This window comes from Coffea arabica, chromosome 6e (genome assembly GCF_036785885.1).
Source record: "Coffea arabica cultivar ET-39 chromosome 6e, Coffea Arabica ET-39 HiFi, whole genome shotgun sequence".
NCBI lineage: Eukaryota > Viridiplantae > Streptophyta > Magnoliopsida > Gentianales > Rubiaceae > Coffea > Coffea arabica.
Genome location: NC_092321.1, coordinates 6,327,827 through 6,352,739, shown reverse-complemented (window position 1 = coordinate 6,352,739; position 24,913 = coordinate 6,327,827). Strand labels below are relative to the sequence as shown.

General features: G+C 37.8%; 4 protein-coding genes across 18 annotated transcripts; 3 read left to right on the top strand and 1 right to left on the bottom strand.

Annotated features, from left to right (window-relative positions):
• The first annotated feature begins 5,000 nt into the window (after nt 1-5,000).
• Nucleotides 5,001-11,633, top strand: LOC113695746 (calmodulin-binding receptor-like cytoplasmic kinase 3). 11 transcript variants are annotated; one of them, XM_027214891.2, is made up of 10 exons: nt 5,001-5,209; nt 5,305-5,348; nt 5,690-5,793; nt 6,025-6,381; nt 6,527-6,772; nt 6,926-7,209; nt 8,592-8,757; nt 8,841-8,930; nt 9,556-9,854; nt 11,298-11,633. In XM_027214891.2, the coding sequence occupies exons 4-10, from the start codon at nt 6,090-6,092 to the stop codon at nt 11,505-11,507; spliced, it is 1,587 nt and encodes a 528-aa protein (XP_027070692.1). In that variant the 5' UTR covers nt 5,001-5,209; nt 5,305-5,348; nt 5,690-5,793; nt 6,025-6,089; the 3' UTR covers nt 11,508-11,633. The 11 variants fall into 11 exon arrangements, with proteins under 11 accessions (XP_027070692.1, XP_027070690.1, XP_071910895.1 ...); XM_027214889.2 differs by having other exon boundaries at nt 6,016-6,381; XM_072054794.1 differs by having other exon boundaries at nt 5,677-5,793.
• Nucleotides 11,634-12,330: 697 nt separating this feature from the next.
• LOC113695747 (defensin Ec-AMP-D1) lies at nt 12,331-13,422 on the top strand. 2 transcript variants are annotated; one of them, XM_027214894.2, is made up of 2 exons: nt 12,331-12,490; nt 12,861-13,422. In XM_027214894.2, the coding sequence occupies exons 1-2, from the start codon at nt 12,406-12,408 to the stop codon at nt 13,094-13,096; spliced, it is 321 nt and encodes a 106-aa protein (XP_027070695.1). In that variant the 5' UTR covers nt 12,331-12,405; the 3' UTR covers nt 13,097-13,422. The 2 variants fall into 2 exon arrangements, with proteins under 2 accessions (XP_027070695.1, XP_071910896.1); XM_072054795.1 differs by having other exon boundaries at nt 12,362-12,490; nt 12,845-13,422.
• A 1,603-nt stretch (nt 13,423-15,025) lies between these two features.
• Nucleotides 15,026-15,760, top strand: LOC113695749 (defensin-like protein). The gene is made up of 2 exons (XM_027214895.2): nt 15,026-15,185; nt 15,444-15,760. Exons 1-2 carry the CDS (start codon nt 15,113-15,115, stop codon nt 15,614-15,616), a joined length of 246 nt encoding a protein of 81 aa, XP_027070696.1. The 5' UTR covers nt 15,026-15,112; the 3' UTR covers nt 15,617-15,760.
• A 190-nt stretch (nt 15,761-15,950) lies between these two features.
• Nucleotides 15,951-23,863, bottom strand: LOC113695745 (putative chloride channel-like protein CLC-g). Of its 4 annotated transcripts, XR_003449621.2 has the most exons (9): nt 23,287-23,863; nt 23,004-23,188; nt 22,270-22,470; nt 21,782-21,959; nt 20,587-20,849; nt 19,283-19,552; nt 18,053-19,181; nt 16,547-16,741; nt 15,951-16,399 (listed from the first exon to the last, which is right to left on the bottom strand). XR_003449621.2 is itself a non-coding variant. In XM_027214882.2 (8 exons), exons 2-8 carry the CDS (start codon nt 23,180-23,182, stop codon nt 16,607-16,609), a joined length of 2,355 nt encoding a protein of 784 aa, XP_027070683.1. In that variant the 5' UTR covers nt 23,183-23,188; nt 23,287-23,863; the 3' UTR covers nt 15,951-16,606. The 4 variants fall into 4 exon arrangements, 3 of the variants coding, with proteins under 3 accessions (XP_027070683.1, XP_027070684.1, XP_027070686.1); XM_027214882.2 differs by having other exon boundaries at nt 15,951-16,741; XM_027214883.2 differs by lacking the exon at nt 23,287-23,863 and having other exon boundaries at nt 15,951-16,741; nt 22,270-22,500; nt 23,004-23,141.
• Between the last annotated feature and the right edge of the window lie 1,050 nt (nt 23,864-24,913).

Below are 24,913 nucleotides of genomic sequence, written 5' to 3'. Positions count from 1 at the left end.
GGAATTAGCTGTAAACTGGATGACGATATTGCGTTCCTTCCATGCACTGATCATCTCTCTCTCTCCAGTCTTAGGCTTGAGGACAAAAACTAGTTATCCACTTGCTTTGCACAAACATGTCGAAATCACCCGTAACAATAGCAGTCGTTAACCAACTATTCTTAGAGTAGCTGACCACTAAGAGAGTTTTAAAACTTTATTTGATTATATGTCAAGAAATCAAATTTCTTAACCTGCATTCTAAAAATTCAGAACTTTCTAAAATGTTTCGTCAGCGGATGCGTAGGCACCCGTTTGGATCGGTGGTGATTCAGTCCCTCTAAATCTCCCTTTTGACCCCGTTAAATCACTCCCCTCCCTATAATATAGCGAACGAATAAGCCTATCGTGTCCGAAAAAAAATAACAGTCATTAATCCTCATAAAATTATCCAAACACGTCCCTTGTTTTTTGAAAAACAAACAATCCCCCTCCCTTTCTGCCCTTCCAAGTTATGAAGTTCGAGTTCTCCCTTTTATAAAAAACTTCTATTTGCTTTGGTTTAGTTGAGATCAAAGAATTAAGGGTCTTAATTAACGTCTGTCTCTAATTCATCTATCAAATTTTGGAATTAACTGATGACCTAGTGACTAATAATATTATCTACATCCTATTGAAATTTGAAACTGCCTGATCTTCAACATGGCACAAAAATCACAAGAATATCAGGAAAAAAGTTTGTCCAACTTTAGCAGGCTAGAATTTATACGCAAGGACAAAATTTTGGATAAGCCTGGTGGACTCGTGACCGACGCACGCGACAAGCGGTGGTCCAATTCCATCCTGCTTTTACTCGTATGTTAACAAAAAAAAAAAAATCTCATTTCATTAGGCTCTGCAACATGAATGTTGACAAGTTCACTGAACTTGAAGGCCAAAAATAAAAATATCGACCGGTTCGATTTGATTGAGTGCAACAGAATCGCTGTACACCATGTTTTTCTAGGATAGGGATCAGATGGCATCTCAACTTCACTGGCTAAGAGTTCAAATACTTGGGAGGGATGTTTTTCTAACATCTCACCATATATGAGATATCGCTATTGCCTCTTCTTGACATGCAAGTTGCTTTCATGCCCAGCTTAGGAAAACAAACTTGATCCGCCAATTAAGGTCGTCAGTGCCTTTCCCAGTGATAAATGATGGAGAAAAGAAAAACGAAATTTATGGGATTTGAACCCCTTGTGATGACTCTGTAGTCAGAGGTGCAGACGATTTTCGAACTTAAATGAACTAATAACGAGTTTGCTCGGTCAAAAATCAAAATACAAGCACTCAAACTGTCAAACAACTTGAAGAGGTCGAGTCCACGTTGATAGAGCTCGAGTTCGAATTTAAATAATTCGAACAGCTTGAAGATTCAAATCCAAGCCTAATACGTGATATTCGAAAACTCATCGAGTTTAATCAATCTTCAAATTCATATATACTTTTGTTTGGGGGTTTTCTTATTTGTCAGTGTCAAATGTCTGTACCTTTTTTTATTTCTATTTCTATAATTCCATATCTAAAATTATATAAAATCTTAATTTATATCAAGTTTTTTCACCCGAATACAGGTCGATAATAAACTAGTTGAGTTCAACCCGTCTCAATTGTAGTGTAAAAATAGAATCTAAGTCATGGCTGTCCAGTTGGCAGGTAGGAAAAAGTTTTGTTGGGCAACTACATAGTCAAATACCAAACAATCACACAATGCCAAACTTGATTTGTCAACTAATTAAACTAAATTTTTTTAAAAAAAAACTGACGTTTTACGAATTTCTCAAACTTGACTCAGGCTCAACTTTACAAACCACAAAGTCAATAATTAATACCACAAAAGAAATTTAGCTTTGACATTGGTTTAGTTTGATAAAACTTTATTTGAGCTTAAAACCATAATAGCTGTCAAGCAAAAAAAAAAAAAATTTTTTTTGCCTAAAGGAAAAAAAATTATACTCTAAGTGACATACTCCTTACACAACAGACACAAACTAAAAGACAGCCCCTCTAAAATGCTCCCATATTCACGTCTAAAGTTTTGACATGTCGTGTTTTCAAAATTGCTCTTTGTAGGTGAATTCGAAAAAAAAAAATCAAGATTATTTAGAAGTCAAATAAATTCTGAATCCTATGTTGTTGAAATCAACTCATTTCTTTCACATCTCTAAGTAAAAAGAAAATTTTTTTTTTTGTCATAGTCGTTTAAAAATGTTCGAATCCACTCTCTTTTTTTTTTTTTTTTTGGGTGTGTGCCTATGTTTCGATTTTGTTTTTCTCATTCCATATATTATTTGAAATTGTAGAACTATCTAGCTGACTCTGAATGGCCGATGGCAAGACTTCGTTGCCGTGTGCTGACGGGCTTCTTGTAGAATTTGGAAATATTAGCGGCAGCCCATTATTTTCAAACACTGGGCCAGTTGTCTCGTTCACTTTCAATCTCGTTTGCACTCCAGTTTGACATACTAGCCTGTGGATCGACAAGACAAAATCTTCCACAAGCCTAATTTACAGCCAGACAATAATTTATTTATCTTGGGGTGTTTAAAAAAAAAAAAAAAAGGAGCAAAGCAACTTGCTTTGCCATTTCGCCTAAAAGCAAAAGTGTTTTGTAAATTACACATTGTGATATCCTCACTCCTCCTGAGAAAGATCTTTTTTTTTTAAAAAAAAAAAAGTTCAAGATAATAAAATGAATAAGTTAGAATTTGAATATTCATTCCAAGGAAATCTTTATCATAGTTACTCGCTCGTCATTTATGAATGAACTAATAAGTGGTAGATATGAGGAAGGGTGGAAGGATATATAAACTAGTTTGACTATCGAATTGTAGAAAAGTTGGCTCGAAATATCACTTAATCGATGGAAATGACAAAAAAAAAAAAATCCATCCATTTGATATTTATTTTCAAATTGGCAAATATTTGTCGCTCCATGGAAAGATTTAGCTCAGAATTATCTGGTCAATGAATTGACAATCTCAGCTGACAATGAAGATTTTGTTGATTGCCCTGATAATGAGCTTCATTTTTTTTCCCAAAAAAAAAAAAAAACATAGCCCAAAATGAAGTCCAGCCCAACAGAAGATGTACAAGACCAATAAGCAAGTCAGACATGCCAGAAGAAATTCCAGTAACCGAGCGTTAGGAAAATGTTAAACATGTTTTCCTCCCATATATTATCCAAAAAAAAAAAAAAAAAGTTTTTCCCCCTAAAAATAAAAGAAAAAATGAAAAAAGAAAAATGGTCAAGTGAATCGACCCATGCAGCAGCAGCAGCAGTTACTTTCCAGCTCTGTTTTCAGACTCGGACCGGACCGGCCGGTCGAACCGGTCGAACCGGAAACCGGCCAGGTAGCCGGTCCGAGTCACATTAGAAAACCGGAAATTTAAAATCCGGTCAAAGCCGGTCAAAAACCGGGTTTGACCGGGTTTGACCGGGAAAAAACCGGTTTTTCCGGTTCAACAGTAATTTTTTTTTAAAAAAATTCAAACTTTTTAATATTATGTTTTGACCCCCTAAATTGTTAAAACTTATTGATATAGCTCAAATATTTGATACTTTATAAATATTGTCCTAAAATTTGATGTTATTTTTCAATTAAATTCATAATTTTAATTCTAAACTTGTTAATATTTATTAAATAATATAAATTGCTACTTGATTGTTCTAATTTCTTTGTATTTTCTTGTTAAATATATTTGAAACATCAAATATATATGAATATGCCTTTATTAATATCAATATATTATTAGATATTATATATATAATATTTTAATTTTTAAATAATTTTTATTTATGACGTCATCCGGTTCGACCCCTATCGACCCCCGGTCGAACCCATTGACCCCTGACCCCTGACCTCGGCCGAGTCGCTATCCGGTCCGGTTCTGAAAACATAGCTTTCCAGTTTCCTCCTCCTCCGGTTTTTCTTTCTCCCTCCATTCACGCCAACGCTATGGCTGACATTGCCGTGGGAATTGTGGTCAACTACAGGTGGGAACGGGCCGATTCTTTTATACTATCATTTATCAGTGGAAGTCCGAGTCTTCAGATTCGCACGAGGTTTGACCTCACAATTTGCAAGTTCGTGGATGTTCACACGTGGGAACAATTGTTGTTTGCTTCCGCTAAAATGAAAACAAAGAGTATCTCTGAAAATAGCCCAAACACAGTTGAATCAAATCAATTCATTCATGAAGAAGATGTTAACTTATTTTACTTCAAAATATAGTAGTCCCCCATCCTCCCTCCTCCCCCCCCCCCCCAAAAAAAAAGAAAAGAAGAATACATTACAATTTATAAACAAAGATAAGTGAGTGTTGGATCGAAGATTATTTGAAATTTTTAGAAATATTTTTGTTAATTGTCTGATGATGTTATGCATGCGACATAAAAAAATGGTTAGACAAATGATTACAACATGTTCACATAATTTTGAAAAAAAATAATGTTTTTCAAATAATAATGTCAACTTAGAAAATGTTGTTGTTATTCGAATGCCAACACACTCACTTTGGTAAAACCATCCTAGGAAGACTATTCTAATTCTTTGTTTTCGTGTGTGTGTGTCTGTTGGTAATAGCGGCACAAGAAAAAAAAAACAAAATACTCCCTGAAGAACGGTAAAAGTAAAAGGGAGTAGCTAAAATTTCAACTGTCAGCCCATACCCTTTCAAACCTTAAAAGTTCCACGTCATTTACCATCCGACAAAAACAACATGTCGTAGCGTTTTACACTTTTTCTTGAAAGAAAAGAAGAAGAAAAAAAGAAGGCCTTTGGTTGGATAATCAATAATAATAGCTTTCGAGTCCGGGGGTAACTGTAACTATACAGTGCAGAGAATACAATAACGGTCAACAATATCCAAAAGTCTGGAGGAGCTGGAATGCATCACTTCACAGCCAGGAATCTGCACTAATAAATTGGGTTTAAAAAAATAATAATATTAAGCAGTGACGGCCATTTTGTTACATCATATTCACAGCAACTTTACCGTCTTAACCTCCCGAAGCCAAAAGACTGAACTACTGCTTCGCCAGCCAGCCAGCAAGCAAGCTAGGGCCGGTCTTTCTCATTTTTGCCTTTGATTTTTCCTTCTGATGAATATAGTCCAACCACCACTAAACATATAACACTTTAAAAAATCTCCACTTTTCCTCCTCTCAGCCGCCTTTACTCAGGTTTGCTTCATTCCTGACTTCAATTAATGCTTGACCATTGATTTCTCTCCCCGTCTGCTGCTTTATATACTAATTTATAACTCCTTTCTTTATAGTCGTTGGGGAACAAACAAGATTGGCGCTTCAACCTTTTGATGAAGTGAGATTGTGAATTTGAGCTGTTTTTGCAACTGGGAATTTGGTTTTTATGTGTTTGGTAAAGTTGTTGAGGAGAAATATTTTTCTTTCTGATTGGGTGGTCTTGTGATTGATGAATTGGTAATTAGTTCCTTGATCTGGGATTATTTTTGTTCTTCTATTTATTGAACTAAATTTGATAGGGAATTCGGCCTTTAAGGTTCTCATGATGCTGTGATAACTGAGTTCAGAATGTTCTGATTTTTTGGTTCTCTTGCATTAATATCTTTGCTTCTAACTCGGGGTTTGAGCTCTCCTCTTTCATAAAAATTGGATCTTTCTTAATTCAGTTTCTGTTTGGAGGTACCTTGGCACCAGAGTTCTTGGTGATGATCCATTGAAATTTTAAGTGCTTATGAATATTTCGGCTGGTTTGTCTGGAGCTGTTTCAGAATTTTGACTTCAGGGTATATGGTCTTTTCTAGTTTAAGATACAGCATATCTGCTTTTCTTCAGCTTCTGGATTAAATTCTAAAGACTGATTGGCTTGAGAACCGTGTTTTGAGAGGTTGCTTTAGCGTTGTTGAATCAAATTCTGCATATCATTTGAGTTTATAGCACACAACTACTCTTTCACCTTTGCCAGTTTGTTGTGTTCAAGTTGCTTCTGATTTCTTGGCTTGGCGTAGGAGTTGCAGCTGAGTTTATCCCTTGTGGAGCCTTGAGATTTAGCAATGCTAACACCATTTCTTGGATTTGGAAGATGGAATTTGTGGGCCGTAGTACATCGCTGACCATCACAGTGGTAGTTTTGAGTTTATTGGTGTTGGTGCAGTTGCCAGGACTATCAGCTTCTGGTTTATTAATTGATTCGAATACTTGTGGAACATACCATATTGGCTATTCAGATGATCTTAAAGAGAGATTGTTCTACATTGATGGAAAATTAGTAGATAGAAATTTGTTTTGCAAAGCTCTCAAATTCTATCAAGAGAATCATTGCTTCATTAGGGGAAACGCTAGAAATCAACATTGCAGTTTGTACGATTCATTGGGTAAGATCCATTCACCTTATACCTGTCCTGAATGCTATTCTGTTGGACAAAATGTTATTTGAATTCTTAGTATATAGTCATGTTCGGTTAGTTTCACTTAGATGTTTACTTTCTATGAGAATGCACCCTTTTTCTTGTTTTGCAGATGAGCTGCCTTTCAGGGCAGGAAGAAAAATTTTGAAGGAAGGAGTAAGAGAAGAGTCGATGGAAGATCATTTTAAAACACAGCAAATGGAGGACAAAGAAGCCAAGTATGTCATATTAACCCCAAAAAACTTGGCCATGGCAGCACCTGGAGTTCTTCTTCTTTGCTGTGGCTTAGTTTGTCCTTGCTTTCGTGCAAGAAGAAAAGAAAGTTCTGTTCCTGTATTTGAGAAGGAACCAAATTCAAGTGAGTATTATTGTGTTCCTATTTGATCGCAAGATAATAAACAGAAGCAAAGATAGTAAAACGATTTCCCTTGTATTGATAGTCTTACGATAGATTCACTTCTTTTGATCTTTGTGGTTATTTACACTTTTAGTATTTTTTTTTTTTTTGCAGTGGACTCAGTTTCCTCTTTAGAAATCAATTCAGTTCCCGAAAAAATTCCACCCAGTCCTTTACGGGTGCCACCTAGTCCTCTACGGGTGCCACCTAGTCCTTCTAGGTTTTCAATGTCACCAAAACTTGATAGAGTTGGATCTGTTCATCTAAATATGAGTCAAGTTGTGAGAGCTACCCAAAATTTCTCACCATCATTAAAAATAGGTGAAGGAGGTTTTGGAACGGTTTACAAAGCACAGCTACCTGATGGCCAGGTTGTTGCCATTAAACGTGCTAAGCAGGTAACTGACTGCATCAAAACTCGATCTAGAGTTTGAAATAATTTACAATATCTTATATTTCCATCTGCAATGTGGACTTTGCATAATAATATGGTGTGAGACCAAATACATTTCTCCATTTTTTTGATACTCCAGGATGATAAAACACTATCCCTTTCACTCTTTTAGTTAGCAGTTTATATGTAAAGAAAGTTGAAATAGGCTCAAGACTAGTATCATGTGTTTTATTAAGTTTTTGACTGGCGCTGTGAGGCATTGTTAGACATCTTTTCTGGGAATTTGTATTCTCCTTTCCCAATCCCTCAATCAACCAGCCAAGTGATTAAAAAAGCTGAAAAAAAAAAAGAAAGAAAGAATGAACATTGAGGCATAAACCTTCAGGTTTACATTTTTCTTGAATGAAGCAAATTCTAAGTTGATTTAGTATGAAAAAAGACTAGGCTTCGAGGTTTCCTTCTTTAGATGTACCAAGTACAGTTACATCACTTTGCTTTAAAGATTAACGGAAAAAGAAAAAAGAAAACATTAAATGGAGGATTTTTTACCATTTATTTGAAAGGGAGAAATCTTGAACATTATACAGGGAAGATGTTATGTATGTGTGTACTACCTGTTAAACCTTACTTTAGGTTCAATTATCTTTGAGATTTTCCTGGCCAAAAGATTATATACTACTCAAAATATGACCAAGGCAGGCATCAGGATTTTGATTAGTTGCTGAACATGTTGACTGATTGTTATTCTGTTTATCCACAAAGCTAATGCAGTCAAGGCTACATGTCAGTGTAGGGTGAAAAAATGCAATAGACTAAGTTTTAACAAAACTTAACCAGTGATGAGTTCAGACATGTGAAGAAATTATTTTAGGGATTTCCATAAGTTGTGATTTTGGTGAGTCCAATATCAGTTTAATATTGTCTTTGAAACCATGGAACTTGCTTAAATAGTGACATTGGTGTAGAGTTTGATCTAAGTCACCATAACTCAATCAATGACATGACCAAATTTGATCAGTTCTAGGTCCCTTCCCGAAAAGGAACTCCCACATCCTTGATGGAATGATAAGAATTTGGAAACCTAAATCATTTTACACTATTTAATACTGCTCTATCTTTGCAACAGTAAAATTGAGTCTGTGTATCCACTTTGATCTTAGGTAATTTCTTCCTGGTGTTAATGTATGTCTAGCTTTGCTGGTGATGGAACCATGAGTGACCGAAGGTTATCTCACCTTGTTTTTTCAGTATAGTTTGTTTGATAAAAAGTTGAAACAACTTTTGTGTTTTTTTAGATGTAAAGATCCAAACTTTTTTCTGGCTACTTATTCTCATGAATCTATTGCTTTCCAAGGCTTATGAGTTGCTGACACTTACCTTTCACAGGAGTACTTTGACACCCTACGAACTGAGTTTAGAAGTGAAGTTGAACTACTGGCCAAAATTGATCATCGGAATCTGGTCAAGTTACTTGGTTATGTTGATAGAGGAAATGAGCGCCTTATTATTACAGAATATGTACCAAATGGTACTCTAAGAGAACATCTGGATGGTAAAGAATTTTGACTCTTAAACCATTAGCATTATGCAAAATGAGGAAAATGACCAACTGATGGTCCGTAATATATCTTGCAGGTCTACGAGGCAAAACCTTGGACTTCAATCAGCGACTTGAGATTTCTATTGATGTTGCTCATGCCTTGACGTATCTGCATCTGTATGCAGGTGACTACCTTATATATCTATATAGCCGATTCACTTCCTACTTACTGCACAAAATCTCATTGAAGGATAATACTCAACTTGGAACTTTAGGAACCAGTCGAAAAAAAAGCATCTAAATTTGAAGGGCTTCTTGTTTTTGCTAAAAAATGCCAATTTTTAGCATACTGTTATAGAAATTATCAATAAGTAAAACTTTTTACGAGCTGACCCACTTGAGATCTCCAAATAGATGATAAGCTAAATAGTGCATAATCTGGACCAAGGAAACATCCACCCTAAGCAGCAACAAAATCGTGCTTCAATGCTCTTTTCTTTTATCAAAGGAGAAGACAACCTTTAGGTTTCTCTTGCAATTAGTTGTCACAATGGCATTATTTTGTAGATTAATGTTATGAGGATCTTAAACTGCATCGTACGAAATTAAAGCAGTTTACTGGTTTCTATTGAAGACACTCTTACAGTTAACCATACTGGTTAGTCTATCGTGTTAAATGCTGATATTCACTTTAACATTTTCTAATTCCATTTCGAAAGCCTTTTGCTATTTCAAATGTGCTTCTCCTATCATTCTGCTTTTTGAGTATTTGGTGGAAAGACATGATCATAATTGTTGACTTTGCTGCAGAGAAGCAAATAATCCACAGAGATGTGAAGTCATCCAATATTCTTCTGACTGAAAGCATGAGAGCCAAAGTTGCCGATTTTGGATTTGCAAGGCAAGGAGAGATGGACTCTGATAAAACACATGTTTCGACTAAAGTTAAAGGAACAGTTGGTTACTTGGATCCAGAATATATGAAGACTTATCAACTCACATCGAAGAGTGATGTATACTCATTCGGGATTCTGTTAATAGAAATTTTATCAGGTCGTCGTCCAGTGGAGTTGAAAAAACCTGCTGAAGAGAGGGTGACAATTAGATGGGTATGTTTCTTTTCCTCGTCTTTTTGACAACAATTTGACTTGGCTGCCAAGACTTTAAAAGCTATTTCACTTGGCTAGCTAGTTTTACTCTTAACATTTATGGCTTGTGCACTTCCCATGTACCTAATCGCATGCGTTCTTGAAAGGCCAAGGGATCTGTCTGGAGTAAATTTGCTTAAGAGTCTGTATTAAAACAATGGTGTTTGTCTTGGAAGTCTTCCTGTATGATTTAATATCATATGGTAGTCATAAGTTCCTCCTGTCAGGTTCATGAACATCCACGTACCAATCAGTAGGTATTGTTTTCAACTGGGACTTGGATTAGTAGGTGAAGACTAAAAGGGAAAAACAAAGCAGAAAGGGAATAAAATGCATAAGATCAATCTAGTGAGCTGCTTGGTTTGCATCATCAATGTCAAAGGAATTTTTAGTTGCTATCTTGCTGATCCTCCTGTTCTGAGACAGTACTTCTTATGCTACATTTTGTTTGAATTCTTCGGCAATGATCAAAATGCATTGTGTTGAACATCTCTGCAGTTTTTCATTGAGATCTATTCTGTCCCATGCTATGCGTATAACTGTGCTACGTTTGATGGCCTTTCTCAGTCAAGGAACTTTAGTAGTCAAATTTGTGGAATTACTAAGTCAAAAATTTTTTTTTTTTGAGTGTAAGTGGGAGGACTCAAACCCAGGATCTCTCACTTACACTCCCTCCCCACCAACCCACCAACCACCCAACCCATAATGATTTCTTAGGCAGAAAGACCTAGTGAATATGGCCCTAATTTTCCACAAGCAAATAACAGCTCCATGCTCTTTCCTGCCTCATTGGATTTGATCAGAATTAAGAGACCACTGTCTAATGACTTCTTGGTCATTTGTTGGGCTGGCATCATTCAAGAGTCCAAGTTTCAGTGCTTCCTGTCACATTAAATGTTCTGATTTTACAGCATATATCTTCCAAAAATACATTAGTTGGAGACATTAATTTAGTTCTGTTTGTAGATAGATAGTTGATAGCTGCTGACTCTCTGTTAGAAGGGGCAAAGTGAACTGATTTTATGATGATGAAAATTCTGTACCCTTTTTGTAAATTTGAAATAGCATAGTGGTAGGAATAAGTGCAAGATTGAGTCGAAGTCTGTAATGTTTGATGAGTTATGCCGTGACTAATGTAAATGTGCAACAATTGATTACTGAACATATGTGTGTGTGTGTGTGTGTGTGTGTATTTGAGGATTATCCAGTTGCTTGCCCTTACTTTTCCTGGTCGGATGGAACTTAGGGTGATAAGTCTGTTGAGCGTGCATATCAGTCTGTTGAATTACCTTTGAGTGCTTTGAGGCTTCGGTAAAAGTGGCAAGTTAGCTTTTAATTCTTAAAAATTAAAATCTCAACCAGATTTGGATTGTTTACAACACCTCTCCCGTTGTGTGCATGCAGGCTTTTGGCAAGTATAGTGAAGGAAATGTTTATGACATGCTCGACCATCAAATGCATGAAACAATAGACAGGGAGATACTAGTGAAGATGTTTGGTTTAGCTATCCAGTGCGCAGCACCTACACGAGCTGATCGTCCAGACATGAAGGTAGTGGGAGAGGAATTGTGGGCAATTAGAATGGACTACATGAGAAGGGGAAGGAGGGAGTGACTTGGAAGTTTGTAGTGGCTTTTTATGTTGATGCTGTATAGAAAAACCCTGTTTTGACAATTTTCTGTTGGCCTTTATTTTCGTCAATTCCACGTTTTTCGCTTATGATAATGATCCGTTGCCTCATACTTGGTGCTCGTCAATTGTGTAGATGCATTTGTATTAGCTTTTGGCTTTGCGTCACTCACGGTACCCTATTCGAAAGGATGATAGCTGTTAACGACTGCAATACTTGAATGAATTACATCGTTAGTACAGAACATTGCTCTTCGGAACAAATTGCAGAACACTTGCATAATTCGTTGTCCCATTGTTTCGTTTTCTTTTGCTTCGGATTTAGAACCGTGAAAGATTGAATGGATGCAAGCAAGGCGGACTACCTATTGGCTTGATCAGTGTATGATTGATCCTTGTAATGAACGTGGTGCGGATGGAGGAAATGAAGCTACGGAGACCCTCAGGGAGTGGAAACCCACGTAAATGTGGATGGGATGTCAGCCATTTTTCAGAGCCTTTCTTTATTCCCATCCCAGTTTCTCTGCTGCATATTGCATCCCTGTAGCTACTAGTTTGAAAATGGTTTAAGAATGAGCTCAAGTATGATACTACTAGAGTAAATAATCAGTACGAATCAATCGGGTGAAAGGATGTTCAAATTTGGTTTTCAAAGCAAAGCCCTGTGTGTACATAAAAAGACCAAGAAAATGCGTTTACGGCTTAATATATTGAGAAGGGAAAACGTATGACAGATGCTTTAAAGCAATGTTCTGCTTCACACAAGTTAAGTGACTGATCAGGTGATCATTTTGAACAAGTAATCAAACAATTCAGACCTTATCTATAAATTAACCTGCCAACATTACTCTGTGAGTAGTCTTCCCGCAATCAAGATTCAAGAATGAAGATGGGGTATTCCAAGTGGTTGTTTGCAACTGCATTCCTCCTCCTCCTGCTGCTGGCGCTGGCCATTGCCCATGACACAGGTCTGGACATCTCCATTTTTTCTTGTTCTGTCTCATTCGGGTGAAATTATAATATTCTACGCAACCTTTTGACTTGTGCATATTGAGCAGGAACCTACTACAGTAATTGTGCACTTATACGACACCCTTTAATCCGGGGACAGGAAGAAAAGATATTTCATAGTTGTAGCTTAATTGTGCGTGTATTTCTTTCGGAAATCTATCGAGGATGAATCTCCTAAAATTTCTTCACTCGAGCCACAAAAAAAAATTTTTTTTTTTCTTCTTTACACAAACGGGTCTAAAATAGCCAGATTAGACCATGTACGGAGTTCTTTGTATGAAAAGATTGATCGTTTTAAACATCTCTTGAAGCCATTAACTACTGCAGAGATGGGTCCAGTATTGTGTGGAGATACAGGAAACGAAAAGGGTCCAAGTAGAAGGAAGGCCGCGGCTGTGGCGGCAATAGAAAGGACGTGTGAGACACCGAGCAAGCGGTTCAAGGGACCTTGCGTAAAGGAGAGCAACTGCGCCGCCGTGTGCCAGACCGAAGGGTTTCAGGGAGGGAAATGCAGGGGCCTCCGCCGACGCTGTTTCTGCACCAGACCTTGTTTGTCATCTTAAACCATCGAGACTGCAGCTTGTGTTCGTGACTACGTAAAATAATAATAACTACTACTACATACAGATAGATATGACCCTCTTGGAATATGCATTCTATCAAGAAGAAGAATATTCACAAAATCATCATCAATCAGTACAAGAAGAAATCTTAAGATTGAAGTATTAGATACTGAGCTAAGGAGGGAAAAAACAAAAGTTGCCATACTGAGCAGATTAGTTAATCATAAAATATACTACACGGTTACATAATTGGCCCAAACGACTTTTGCTGTTGCTGTTGGACGGAAATTGGAGACTCAATAAAGCTTTCTACTTACTTTGCATTATTCACGGATCCATCAAGACTATTCGTACATTTCAGTATTTTTGTCCTGTCCTTTACAATCGAAGGACGTTTTATCTTCTGTTTGGTACAGGGGCTTGTTTATTTCCTTGCCCGTTGAATTCTCTCACAATATTTCACAACGATCAGCCTAAAGAAAAGAAAACGATCATTTAGCTAAGCTGAGCTTGAGTATGGAACCAGAAGAAAGAGTCCTCACGAGACCGCCGGATTCTTTGAGAAATTTGTTAGCTTTTGATGTAATGGCGTTACCACACCCAGGGCCTTGAGCCCTCTTTTCAAACCGCAGACAAAAAATAAAAAAAAAAACTGGAGGACGACAATTCTGCATCTGCTTTTCAACATGCTCTAAAACTCTTGTTCCCTTTGGTCCGGCAGTTAAAGTAAACAATAATTATATTTTGTGCTCAAGTGATATTTGTACAGTTTATGGACGATAGAGACGATGATGCAGAAGAAGACATAAATTTGAACTGGCCATGCTAAGGAGGGTTATCTCTTTGGGCGGGCTCAAGGGATATCTATCCCGACTAATTTTCCTTTGCTTTCTCTTTTGCATTTAGCTTTTAATGTTCTGTACCAAAGGGATGAGACAACACATTGACCAGGCATCTCCTGAGTCCTGCCCTTTGATCATGCAAGTGCTACTCGCCACCTTATTCAGTCCGTTTGATGAATCTGAATTTAAAATCTAAACACTACTGAAACAGCTAATGTGCTGAATTTTAAGCACGAAAAAGAAAATTCGATTGAGTGCTTAGTAAGTTGAATTGTACAGTATCCTAATTCGATTTCCCCATGCACAATTCCGCCCCGCTTACTATTATCCATTTCTCCTTTTTCACTTGCTAATGGTCATATAAATATCATCCATCCATCCATCCTGGTTTGGCAGGAGAGAGTTTTCAATGAGGGTAGTAACGTTATGAAATTATGAACAACAGTAAATGCAGTAAGAGTCGAAAAATCCTGCACGGAAGATTTTAACTAGGCTCCCTAATTTTCAAGAACTGATGAAGAGTCCAGAAAGAAGGGGCCTTTAAGAAAAATCTGTCCTGACTCAATGACTCATCTTACAAGTGGTGGCGCTGTCACACTGTCCTTAGGACGAGGGGCCTGGACGGTTGTCTCTGACAACCGTCCCAGGCAGTTCACGGCTTGGATGAAACCTCAAAAATTTGTGCGGCTCAGATCACGTCTTGTAACTCGATTTTCACGCCGTGTGGGACCCACAAAAATGGTGTTTTATTTTACTCGCTGTTGTTCAATTGTTACACCTTGTACAGATGATGTTACACTATGTACAAATGATGTTACACCTTCCGGAGCGGTTGTTCTGACAACCGCTCCAGCCCCGCGTCCCTGTCCTTACTACTGCAGCAAGTAATGGCACCGCTGAAGCTACCTACCAAGCTCTCTCATTTCAAATCATGCATGCATGCATCTCTGATCTCTCTGCAACCATTTCTGCCGCCAACTGTCGGGCACGTTCTGTGGATAGATATTTTTTGACCTATTTTTTCATTTATATCAATCGTATCTGGCTACCGATCAATTGGAAGACTCGAGTACGTTATGAAACATTTCAAGCCCTATAAATAAACCAGCATAGAGAGGCTTCCTCACCCACTTTCCACGCTCCATTACGAACGAGTCCTTCCGATCTCTGTAATATGAAGAAGATGACGTATTCAATGCGCCTGTTCGCAACTGCATTCCTCCTGCTGATGCTCTTCATGTCCACAGGTCTACACCATGCCATCTCCTCCTTGTTTTTGTTATCTTTTCGATTCAACGTTCTACACATCTTTTCTGTGCTCTTATCATTTTGAGTTTGTTCCAAACCATGCATGATGAACATTATTACATCTTGGACCGACAACTTTCTTCCCTCTGATGCCTTCGCTAGCGTGGTTCTTGTTACACGTTTAAACGACCACTGTGGCTAATAATCAATCATCTCTAATTGGTTTTTTGTATCGTGATATGCTTGCGTTAAAACAGAGATGGATCCAGTGAGGGTGGCAGAGGCAAGGACGTGCGAGTCACAGAGCCACCGGTTCAAGGGAACGTGTGTAAGAAAGAGCAACTGTGCAGCTGTGTGCCAGACCGAAGGCTTTCCAGGAGGGGAGTGCAGGGGCGTCAGAAGGCGCTGTTTCTGCAGCAAACCTTGTTAGATCATCTTCTTCACTTGACTCCCCTGATCGCCTGAGATTGTTCCACACCTTTTCCACTCCGCTCTAGTAGTACTATTGTAATCCTCTAATGTCAGCCCCGAAATAAATTGCTAGTCCCTTTCAAACACGGAGCTACTTTGTTCATGGTGTTTGCTGCATATTGTTTTTGGAAATAGGTGCCACTGGATGTGCATGGCCTATTTGGTGGCAACTTTTTTTCTTTTTTTTTTTTTAAAAAAAAATTTTGGTGGCGTTTGAGTTTTCTGGTAGTAGTCCATATACAAGTAGTGCGAATAATGTGAGTGGGGTTTAGTAGGATATGAGAAATGGCAACTTATTCCGAAAGAGAGTCATAACTAGAATTATTAGGAAAACTTAAGGCCCAGAGGATGCTATTCAGGGGCCTTACTGATCAACAAATTTCCAAAGGAAACTAGTTTTAAAATTCAGCCATGCTATGTCTAAATTTAAGACGGGAGGGACACATGGTGGCTCCCAGATTAGCTTGAGATCTTCTAGTTTAGACAAGTAGAGATCCTAATCCACAGATACATCTTATAATAGCAGCCTTCAGAGCTAGCTGTTATTATAAACAATAACTGCGATGAAGCAACGAGAACAGAACGTGAAAATGTGAATCGGCATGCCACATTGTCAAAACCACCGTCATTGCCAAGCAATCCGGTGACTGTTTTTTCTCACCCTCTTTGATGAATTGGCTCTTTACTTGTATCTCATATACGTCATCCTTCTCACCCTCTGCTTCTGCTTATACGCTTCCATCTAAACGGGTGAAATAATAGCATATCAACCAGACCATAACTCAACAGGTCTGGCGGCAGCAAGATTTGCCATGGACCATCTTTTAGATGATCCCTATGAATTCTCTACGTCAAAAGGAAGTCTTAGAAAAATAATATGTCATATTACCTTTCCAGACCCCGTACAGCCACAAGGGCTGCCTCGTAGCAGTGCTTTGGTAAAAAGTCGCTAAAAAATTTTACTCCAACTCGGCCACTGAAATCTCAATCTTCTCCACCTGCTCCTCAACGACAAGGGATGCACATTCAGTACGTGTTCTGGCATGAAATCATGCCTGGTCAATATCCCCACAACTGGCACTCCCTGAGAAAACAAAAAACAGCATTTACAGGCAGTTTGAGCAGGATAAAAATATAAACATATAAAAATAAAGATTGGAGAATAGAAGTTGACTTGTAAAAGAACGGATGCGCGCAGATGATACAAGCAGTTAGGAGTCCTATTCAATCAATATCCCTACAGAAGAAAAACATACGGTGAACGAGACTTCAATTACTCAATCATTTTCATGACTTGAACATGAATCATGGACCCATGTTTGACCCAACAAGAACTTGTCTTGAACAATCGAGGCAGCGAAAGGATCTATCTTGATCAGGTTATGAATAAATTGGACGGATTCTAGACAATCAAGGACTGTTCGAGATTGAATAGAAGGGTAGAATGACACCTATTGGATGGATTCTAGACAATCAAGGACTGTTCGAGATTGAATAGAAGGGTAGAATGACACCACAATTCAACGTGACCTTGAATTGATAAGTCAATTAAAAAATTTAAGAATCCTCTCAAGTATTCAAGTTGGATTTCTTGGACAAGAGATGTTGCTAACAGGACATTTTCTTTTATAATTCATCTCCAAAAAACGTTGGACTTTAAGGCTCTTTTATAGCCTTTACAAAGACTCAAAAGAAATCTAATTAAATTAGGAAACTTTTTAACTAAACCTAACTCAATTCTAGCTAGGAAACTAATTCGACTCTTAAGGCTTAACTATGATCAACATGACCTAACCTTTTAATTAACCAAACTAATGATTCATTTAACTCCTAAGCTAACATGAATCGGCCCAACTAACAATACTTGGACCAACCACAACAATTGGCTGGAAAATATCATAAACACATGATACTAAGGACTTAATAACTAAGTAAACACACTAATTCTCAAGAAAGGAATGGCTGGAACGTTGGACTTCAATTACTCAACCATCTTCATGACTTGAACATGAATCATGGACCCATGTTCGTATCATGTAATCATTGCAGTAATCTCTCTCTGAAAAACAGAGAATTGTTTCAGCTATGAAGGATGCGAGAGAGAGAGGGGGGGTTGCCAGTAATGAATATAGATAGTGATGTATATCATACGTGTAAGACAGGCAGTAAGAAATGAAAGCTGACTAGTCATGAAAGCAGAGACTAACGTAACTCCTACTTGCAAGACAGACAGTAAGTAATGAAACATTTTCAGTTCCAAAAAAGAATGAAAACAAAAGTGATGGGGAGAGAAATGAGGCGCATTTGAAATTGCAACTAATAAAAAACAAGAGGATAAGTTGCTGTCAAAGTGATATTTTGTCATATCAGAATAAGTACATGGTAAAATTCTTACTCCAGGTATTTTTGGAACCACCAGCACATGCCTCAAACCGACTTCCCGGAAAAGTATAAGAGCCTTTGCCAAGGACATCGTCTCTACCACAGAATATGGTGAAGTGTTAATAAAAGGATGCAAATCTACGAACATATTCATCTCTTCATCTGACAAATCTATATCTTCAATCCTGTCTCCATTTCCCAAACCCTTCTTTGCAAAATCATCTGCCATGAACCCTTTAAAGGCATCAGAGAAATTAGGCATTGGACTATGCAAAAAAGCTTTCTTCTTCAGCAATGTGATGAGATGGGCACGGAGGATAAGACCAACCAAAACTGGGGCTTCAGAAAATGGGGGCTCATCCACCACCGGAAACCCATTATGCCCAGTTGTCTTGAGGACATGAACTATATTAGCAACCTTCTCAATGCCTTGGAAAAGCCGAAGTGGGCCGGTGACCACATCCCTAACTGTCAGTTGCCTCATGTACGGTTCAGCATGAGCTTCTAAGTAAGGAAAACCCTTTGACCTCATAATCAGATCGTATATATTTCCATTAAATGCATCAGCTACAGTCTTGGAAATAAGAAGAACCAGCATTATTAGGGGCAGCAATAATAGATTGTTTGTAAGTTCCAAGATAATAACACACAAAGAAACAGTCATCCTCATAGATCCACCAAGAAGAGAAGCAGAACCTAGGACAGCAAAAAGGCCATGGTTGAGAGTTGAGCGTGAACCAATTAGCATTCCTACAAGCCGTCCATAAGACGCACCAGTAACAATAACAGGTACAAAGAGACCTGTAGGTGCGACAATGCCATAACTAAAGATGCTCAGGAAAAAACAGGTGACGAAGAAGATTAGCATTGAAGAGTGCTGGAACTCAGCATCAGTATTCTTGCTGAAAAGGTTTTTGATTGCATCATCATTTGTATTGAAAAAGAGGCTGGCTAAATCATTGTAGTGACCAGGGGCACACTGAAATTTCTTATAATTCCCAGACCGGCCAATTGTTGGACAAGGCTCTGAAGGATCAAGCGGACAAGGACGGCAAGATGCAATCCATGGTAATCCAAATAGAAGACAGGATGTGCATATGGATATACAGCAAGCAAGAATTATCTTGAAAAAAGTGCCTTTCCTGGAATTGGAAACAGAAAACATTGGATAATGTATCTGCATGTGCCTTAAAAAAAGGAAAAGGAAAATCTTGAAAGCAGAAGTTATAGTTTGGGAACTTACTCATTAATCAGATTGTAGATTCGGAGAACCTTTTCAAGTAAACTATTGTACAAACTTCCCAATATGCCCCCTACAACTCCAAGAAGTATTACTGGAGGCACATCCCATAGGTGATAGGGAATATCAGCTGAGGTCACATCATACATGATTAGCCCCCCTTTACCAAATAGTCCACATTTTCCTCTCAAACAAACATCAATCAAAGCACGAAGGACAATCGCAACAATAGCAGCTGTGAAGAAAGCTCTCCACAGAAGAGCACTTCTCCACCTGCAGAATAAATAAATCTTTCAGTGCCTGAACAGATGTTATAAAAAGAAGTTCCCAATGGAAATAAATAGTTCCTAGAAAAAGCATCATATTTACATCAAGTGCCAAATAGTGAGAGGGGACAGTGTTGATTTGCGTCCAATGTGACAAACATACTGGTAACATCATCTTTAGGATGTGGGACAGAATCATATTGCTAATTCAGGGTGGTTCTAAGAAACATCTGGAAGACCGACGAATGAAGTTGTACAAGTTGATGTGATATAGAGGAAATGGAGCAGAAAGACAGAGTGAATGACCCATTCCTAAATCAAGAAATTAGTTTTCCCAATTACAACACAAAGTGTACATATAATCTAATAACTTAAGCCCATTAGTGCACAGTCCTCAACATCTCACATGCAAAGTTTATCTTACCACCATCTCACGACAAGAAACAGCAGCACCATAAAGTTTCTCTCACCAAAAGCATGAATGAGATTATTTAAAGTACACCATCCAATTCATTTCCTTCAGCTTCCTTATTGGTGTAAAAGCAAATGATCTTGTAAATTCATAAAGTTTATGGTTAATCCCAAAGGGTTAGTTCAAAACTTAGTGCTGCTAGGTACTACCTGATTTCGATAGGCTTTCCTTGCAAGCTGTCAATTCCAACTCAGCAATTCAAATCTACTAACATTACAATGACCCCCAAAATTTCCAATTTCACAAAGTAATCAAAAGTTTTTGCAAGGATAAAGTAATCCATTTAAGCCAAATACTAATCTGAACAGAGAAACACACTCAACCCTCTCTAAAAATGATTCTAACCATGATAACTTAAGACTTACAACTGCACAACCAAAGGCAAAAATTCATGAAGCAAACATCCAAAAGGAAAAAACAGAAATCTGAACATTGAAGTTACAAAAGCAGAATTAATATAATGAAATTCCCAGAACAACCAGCCTTAAATTTCAACAAGAGCATAAGTATGAGAAAACTAGAGCATCATCTGACTGATAACAAAGGTAAAGCCCATAGGTTTAGCATACCAAGATGCCATTTCTTCGAGAGCAAATAAAACACCACCAACAGGAGCACGAAAAGCAGCAGCAATCCCAGCAGCTGATCCACAAGTTACCAGATCTCTCCGGTCTCGATCATTTTTAAAAAACCGCAGCCATTTCCAAGTTAAACCATACTTTTTTGACCCGCCCTGGCCCAAAATTGCAGCAATGCATGCACCAGTATGGACCATTGGTCCTGCCTTGCCAACATTAAGAGAGGATGACACGGCAGATATGCTACCAATAATCTGGACATTTAGGCCCATGTCAAATAACTGCCTGAATTTTATAATAGAATCTAAAAACATGAGAAACTACAATCTGTAAGAACCCAACAGTACATGGTGAAGAAAAAGCCAAAGTAAAAAAAGAAAAGTAGCAGTTCTGGGCAAACTAGTCTACAAATTTCCACCAAGTGAATATTAAAACCAAGATGGGTGCTTGTAGTTGCTTAGAGTGACCATTAGAGTCACCTCCAACGAAATCTTGGTTTGCTAGATTGATTGTTAAAACAACAGGCATATCTATTATCTAAGATATGTCCCTTGGAACAGAATCTCATAATTCTCCCAAAACGATACTTAGCTACTACAATTGGATCCTAGTGGAGCGGGCTCAAACATGATGAGATAACCATTTCTTGACACATACAAGTTACACTAAGCTCTCCCAGAGCCCAAATCCCCATTAGTCCAACATGTCTCATTGCTTTCCCCTCTGATTAACTGCTTAAAAATGCTTGTACAGTCCATTAGAAGATTTATGTATACTATCATTGCCACCGTCAGTATCTATGCATTTGGCTTTCTCCCCTACCTCTCTATCTATCAATCTCACACTCTCTCTCCCTCTGTCTGTGTGTGTATGTTTTTTTTTTTGGGGGGGGGTAAGGGTGTGTGATGCATCTGAGAGTGTGAGAAAGGGGAGGAGGGGGATATGGGAGCTGTTACGCAGGGTTACAAATATCACATAAGTAGTTAGATAAGTTCCAGGATGATCTGCTGTATAAAAATCTCCCACTATGCATTGATACGCACAAATGATCAGAAGTTCTTGCCAAACCATGCACATATCGGTTTCAGACTGGAAATTGCTCAAAGTAAGCAGCATAAGAAGGAAAGGAAGTATAGAATAAATGAACAGAAGATATACAGACAAATTTTGTACTGATCATAATTACCTTGACAAGCAAAGTTCTTAACGAAAATATTGCTGGTGCATCTACGCCATTCAAGTAAGCCTTAACCTCTGGTATACCTGAACCAGCACATTCCGGGGCTATAAAAGCCGTAATCAAACTTGCAAACAAGGTCAACGCAAAATTTGATGATGAAAAGATAGCAAAAGCTGCCACAAACCTGTTCCCAAAATTTTTAATCACGTTAATCAAACACCCTCAAAAGATTATTTTTATTAAAAAAAAAAAACCAATCTGCAGTCTATAAACCTGCACGCTAAAGCATACTTACAAAATACCTAACCTTCATGACTTTTTGAACAAAATATTATAGCCTAACTAATCAGTAGTTCCACACCCATAAAGTCCTTAATACCATATGCAGCAAATGACAAATTACATCCCAAAATGTCGAATTAGAAACACAAAATTAACAAAACATGTTGAGTAACAACAAATTAAAAAAAAAAAAAAAGGTGAAGCATCATCACCTTCTCGCCAACATCATGTTGGAGGTGACAACAAACTTCAAACCTGCAATGTTTTCAACTGCAAGGTTGTTGAAGAAGCCCACAAGACTGACAAGAAGTCCAATAAGGAAACAGAAAGTCCATTTCATGAATATGTACTGGAAAATCTGGATCTTCCGATTACTCCTCCAATCTTGCTTGAAAAGGGCGTTCTCCATAATCCTAAAGCCCAGAGATTAATAGATTCAGCCTCTAAAGCATTGCAGATTCTTAGTTAGAGAGATGATGTGAACTATAATAAACTAATTAAGTGTTAAACACGCAGTAATGTGGTAAAATTCAACAGCATCTGATATCAATTCAATCTGAAAATGATGTGAACCAGCTCAAATTGGTACGCAATGAACACATTTATCTCATCTGCGAGACAGATGAGCAGTAGCAAATGGAAAAAACGGTAAAAACATGTCCCAAGGTCTTCCATTTTCACATATTGGTTGAATTTGACTTCCGATATAGCGCACAAAGTCAACAACAGAAGTGCCATGAAGCTTGACTCATAGTTCAATAATAACAAATCAAGTCAACATTCACGAACTGAAACCCAGCGGATGCATAAAAATATGTTCTTCTATTCGTTTATTCCCAGAACGAACAAATACTCGAATAATCGAAGCTATATTTTGGAAAGGCAAAAAAAAAAAAGAAATGCAAGTAGGGAAGGTAAAAGCCGACGTAGTAACGTGAGTTAGTACTCGTAGTCAAGGCTTTCGATAGCGCAGAGATTAGAGCCGACGATGGCAAGTTGCGAAGTGGTATTGGAAGCTGATCTGCGAAGGGTATGATGCTGTTCTTCGTGTTGTTGTAGCAGAGGCTGTGAGAGCAAAGATTCTTCTTCCACTGCAGCCTCCGCCGGAGGTGACGCGGCAGCCATGTTACTCTGTTATTGTCAAAACGAAGTAAGAATCACCGGATTATAAGTACTGGCAATGCATTAACGAAATAGATAGAATTGGGAAAATCAGCTAGAATACGTACCGATACAGGTAGGGATGATTAATGATGAGATGGGGGAGATGGGACGGAGACTGGAGACACAGCCCAATTGGCAACGAGAGGGGATGAGTCGAGACCAGAATCCGAGCAATAAATTCAATCAATTTTTAAAACTGATGTACTGAGCTCAGACAGCAAAGTTTGCTACGACCACGCCCAAACCCACCCCCGACTTCCCCTTGCTAGTTTTTTATTGGATACAAACCAGTAGGTAGAAGTAGAACACGAACCCAGCCAAATTTTGTGAAAGAAGAAAAAATTTAAAAAAGAAGAAAACGGATAAGGAAGCAGGGTACGAAGGAAGAAAAAATTGCTTTTTCCCTGGGTTCTCTTTCAACGTGGTTTCCTTTTTTGTCATGCTATAGCCTATACGGTAACCCATCTTTCGGTGTTATCGACTTGCCGTCCCAGTCGCAGCCAACTACAAAATTTCGGTGTTAGAGTTTAGAGTGGTTGTCCAAACTTGCATTCATTTCCAAGAGCTTCTGAGAGTTTCGTCGGTGGATGCAAAGTCATCCATTTGATCTGATGATAGTTCTGAATATCATGTCGATAAAAAAAAAAAAAAGACTTTATAGTCTCATAGAATGCACCTGTTGCGCTGTCAACGGTGTCCACAAAACAAAGGGATTGAATCGTAGATTAACTCCGTTTTGCCCTCTGAACTTGTATCACTTTTTTAACTTTTGTATTCTAAATTTTCAATTTAAATATTTTATATTCTAAATTTTTAATTTTAAATATTTTGTACCATAAATTTTTAAATCTGTTTCATTTAAATCCAATCAATGATAAATTTAATAAAATTAATGGAATAGAGGACCTATAAATTAATAACAATATGTTAAAGGTGGTTTTTTTTTTTTTTTGTCGACACAGGGGTGTCCGGGTCAATTCTTACGAGGCCCGACTAATCCCCTGCGGCCCGGGAGAGGAGACCCCACTCCACACCGAACACGTCAACAGCGGGACTCGAACCCTGGACAAGTCAGGAAGGTCGCCGTACCTTTACAAAAAAATTGTTAAAGGTGGTCAAATGGAGCAAAAAAATTGCATTTAGAACAAAATGATACTTTACCATTAATTTATAACACTCTTTATCTCGTCAATTTTTCTAATAACATTAGTGATTGTGACCTTGCAAATTTATAATAGTAATATATTGAAAGTCATTAAAAGGAGTCCAGGACCGGTAATCAAAACAAAACGATGAATTATCATTAATTTGCAGCGTTCTCCATGTCATTAATTTTACTAATATTATTAGTGATTGGATCCTAGCTAGTGAATCAACAATAATAATGTGCACAAAGTGATTGAAAAAGATTGAGGGGTCGTGGCTAAAATAAAACAATGCATTATTATCTTTGAGGATGCAAAGTAAAATTAGTCCTTTGAATTGTCTACGTTCAGATGCGTGTTTTGAATTATACTGGGGAGAGAAAATATCGAGAAATGATGAGATTGACAAGTGTACACAAGAAGTTTTCTTATTCTTCCCTTCCTGCTACTGGAGTTTGTTTTTTATCCTTCGAATTCAATTGACTAACATACCTGAATTTGTAGGTAATTTGTTAGTGGCGCTTCTTTAGTAACACTAATAGGTTAT

Bases quoted from the DNA above. Each gene is read 5' to 3' on its own strand.
- LOC113695746 (XM_027214892.2), top strand. From the start codon at position 6,090: ATGGAATTTGTGGGCCGTAGTACATCGCTGACCATCACAGTGGTAGTT. The intron at 7,210-8,591 runs GTAACTGACTGC...TACCTTTCACAG, and splicing joins CCATTAAACGTGCTAAGCAG to GAGTACTTTGACACCCTACG. The intron at 9,855-11,297 runs GTATGTTTCTTT...GTGTGCATGCAG, and splicing joins AGAGGGTGACAATTAGATGG to GCTTTTGGCAAGTATAGTGA.
- LOC113695747 (XM_027214894.2), top strand. From the start codon at position 12,406: ATGAAGATGGGGTATTCCAAGTGGTTGTTTGCAACTGCATTCCTCCTC. The intron at 12,491-12,860 runs GTCTGGACATCT...TAACTACTGCAG, and splicing joins GGCCATTGCCCATGACACAG to AGATGGGTCCAGTATTGTGT.
- LOC113695749 (XM_027214895.2), top strand. From the start codon at position 15,113: ATGAAGAAGATGACGTATTCAATGCGCCTGTTCGCAACTGCATTCCTC. The intron at 15,186-15,443 runs GTCTACACCATG...GCGTTAAAACAG, and splicing joins GATGCTCTTCATGTCCACAG to AGATGGATCCAGTGAGGGTG.
- LOC113695745 (XM_027214882.2), bottom strand. From the start codon at position 23,182: ATGGCTGCCGCGTCACCTCCGGCGGAGGCTGCAGTGGAAGAAGAATCT. The intron at 22,471-23,003 runs GTACTAACTCAC...TCTGGGCTTTAG, and splicing joins ATCGAAAGCCTTGACTACGA to GATTATGGAGAACGCCCTTT. The intron at 20,850-21,781 runs GTAATTATGATC...CTAAATGTCCAG, and splicing joins TAAGAACTTTGCTTGTCAAG to ATTATTGGTAGCATATCTGC.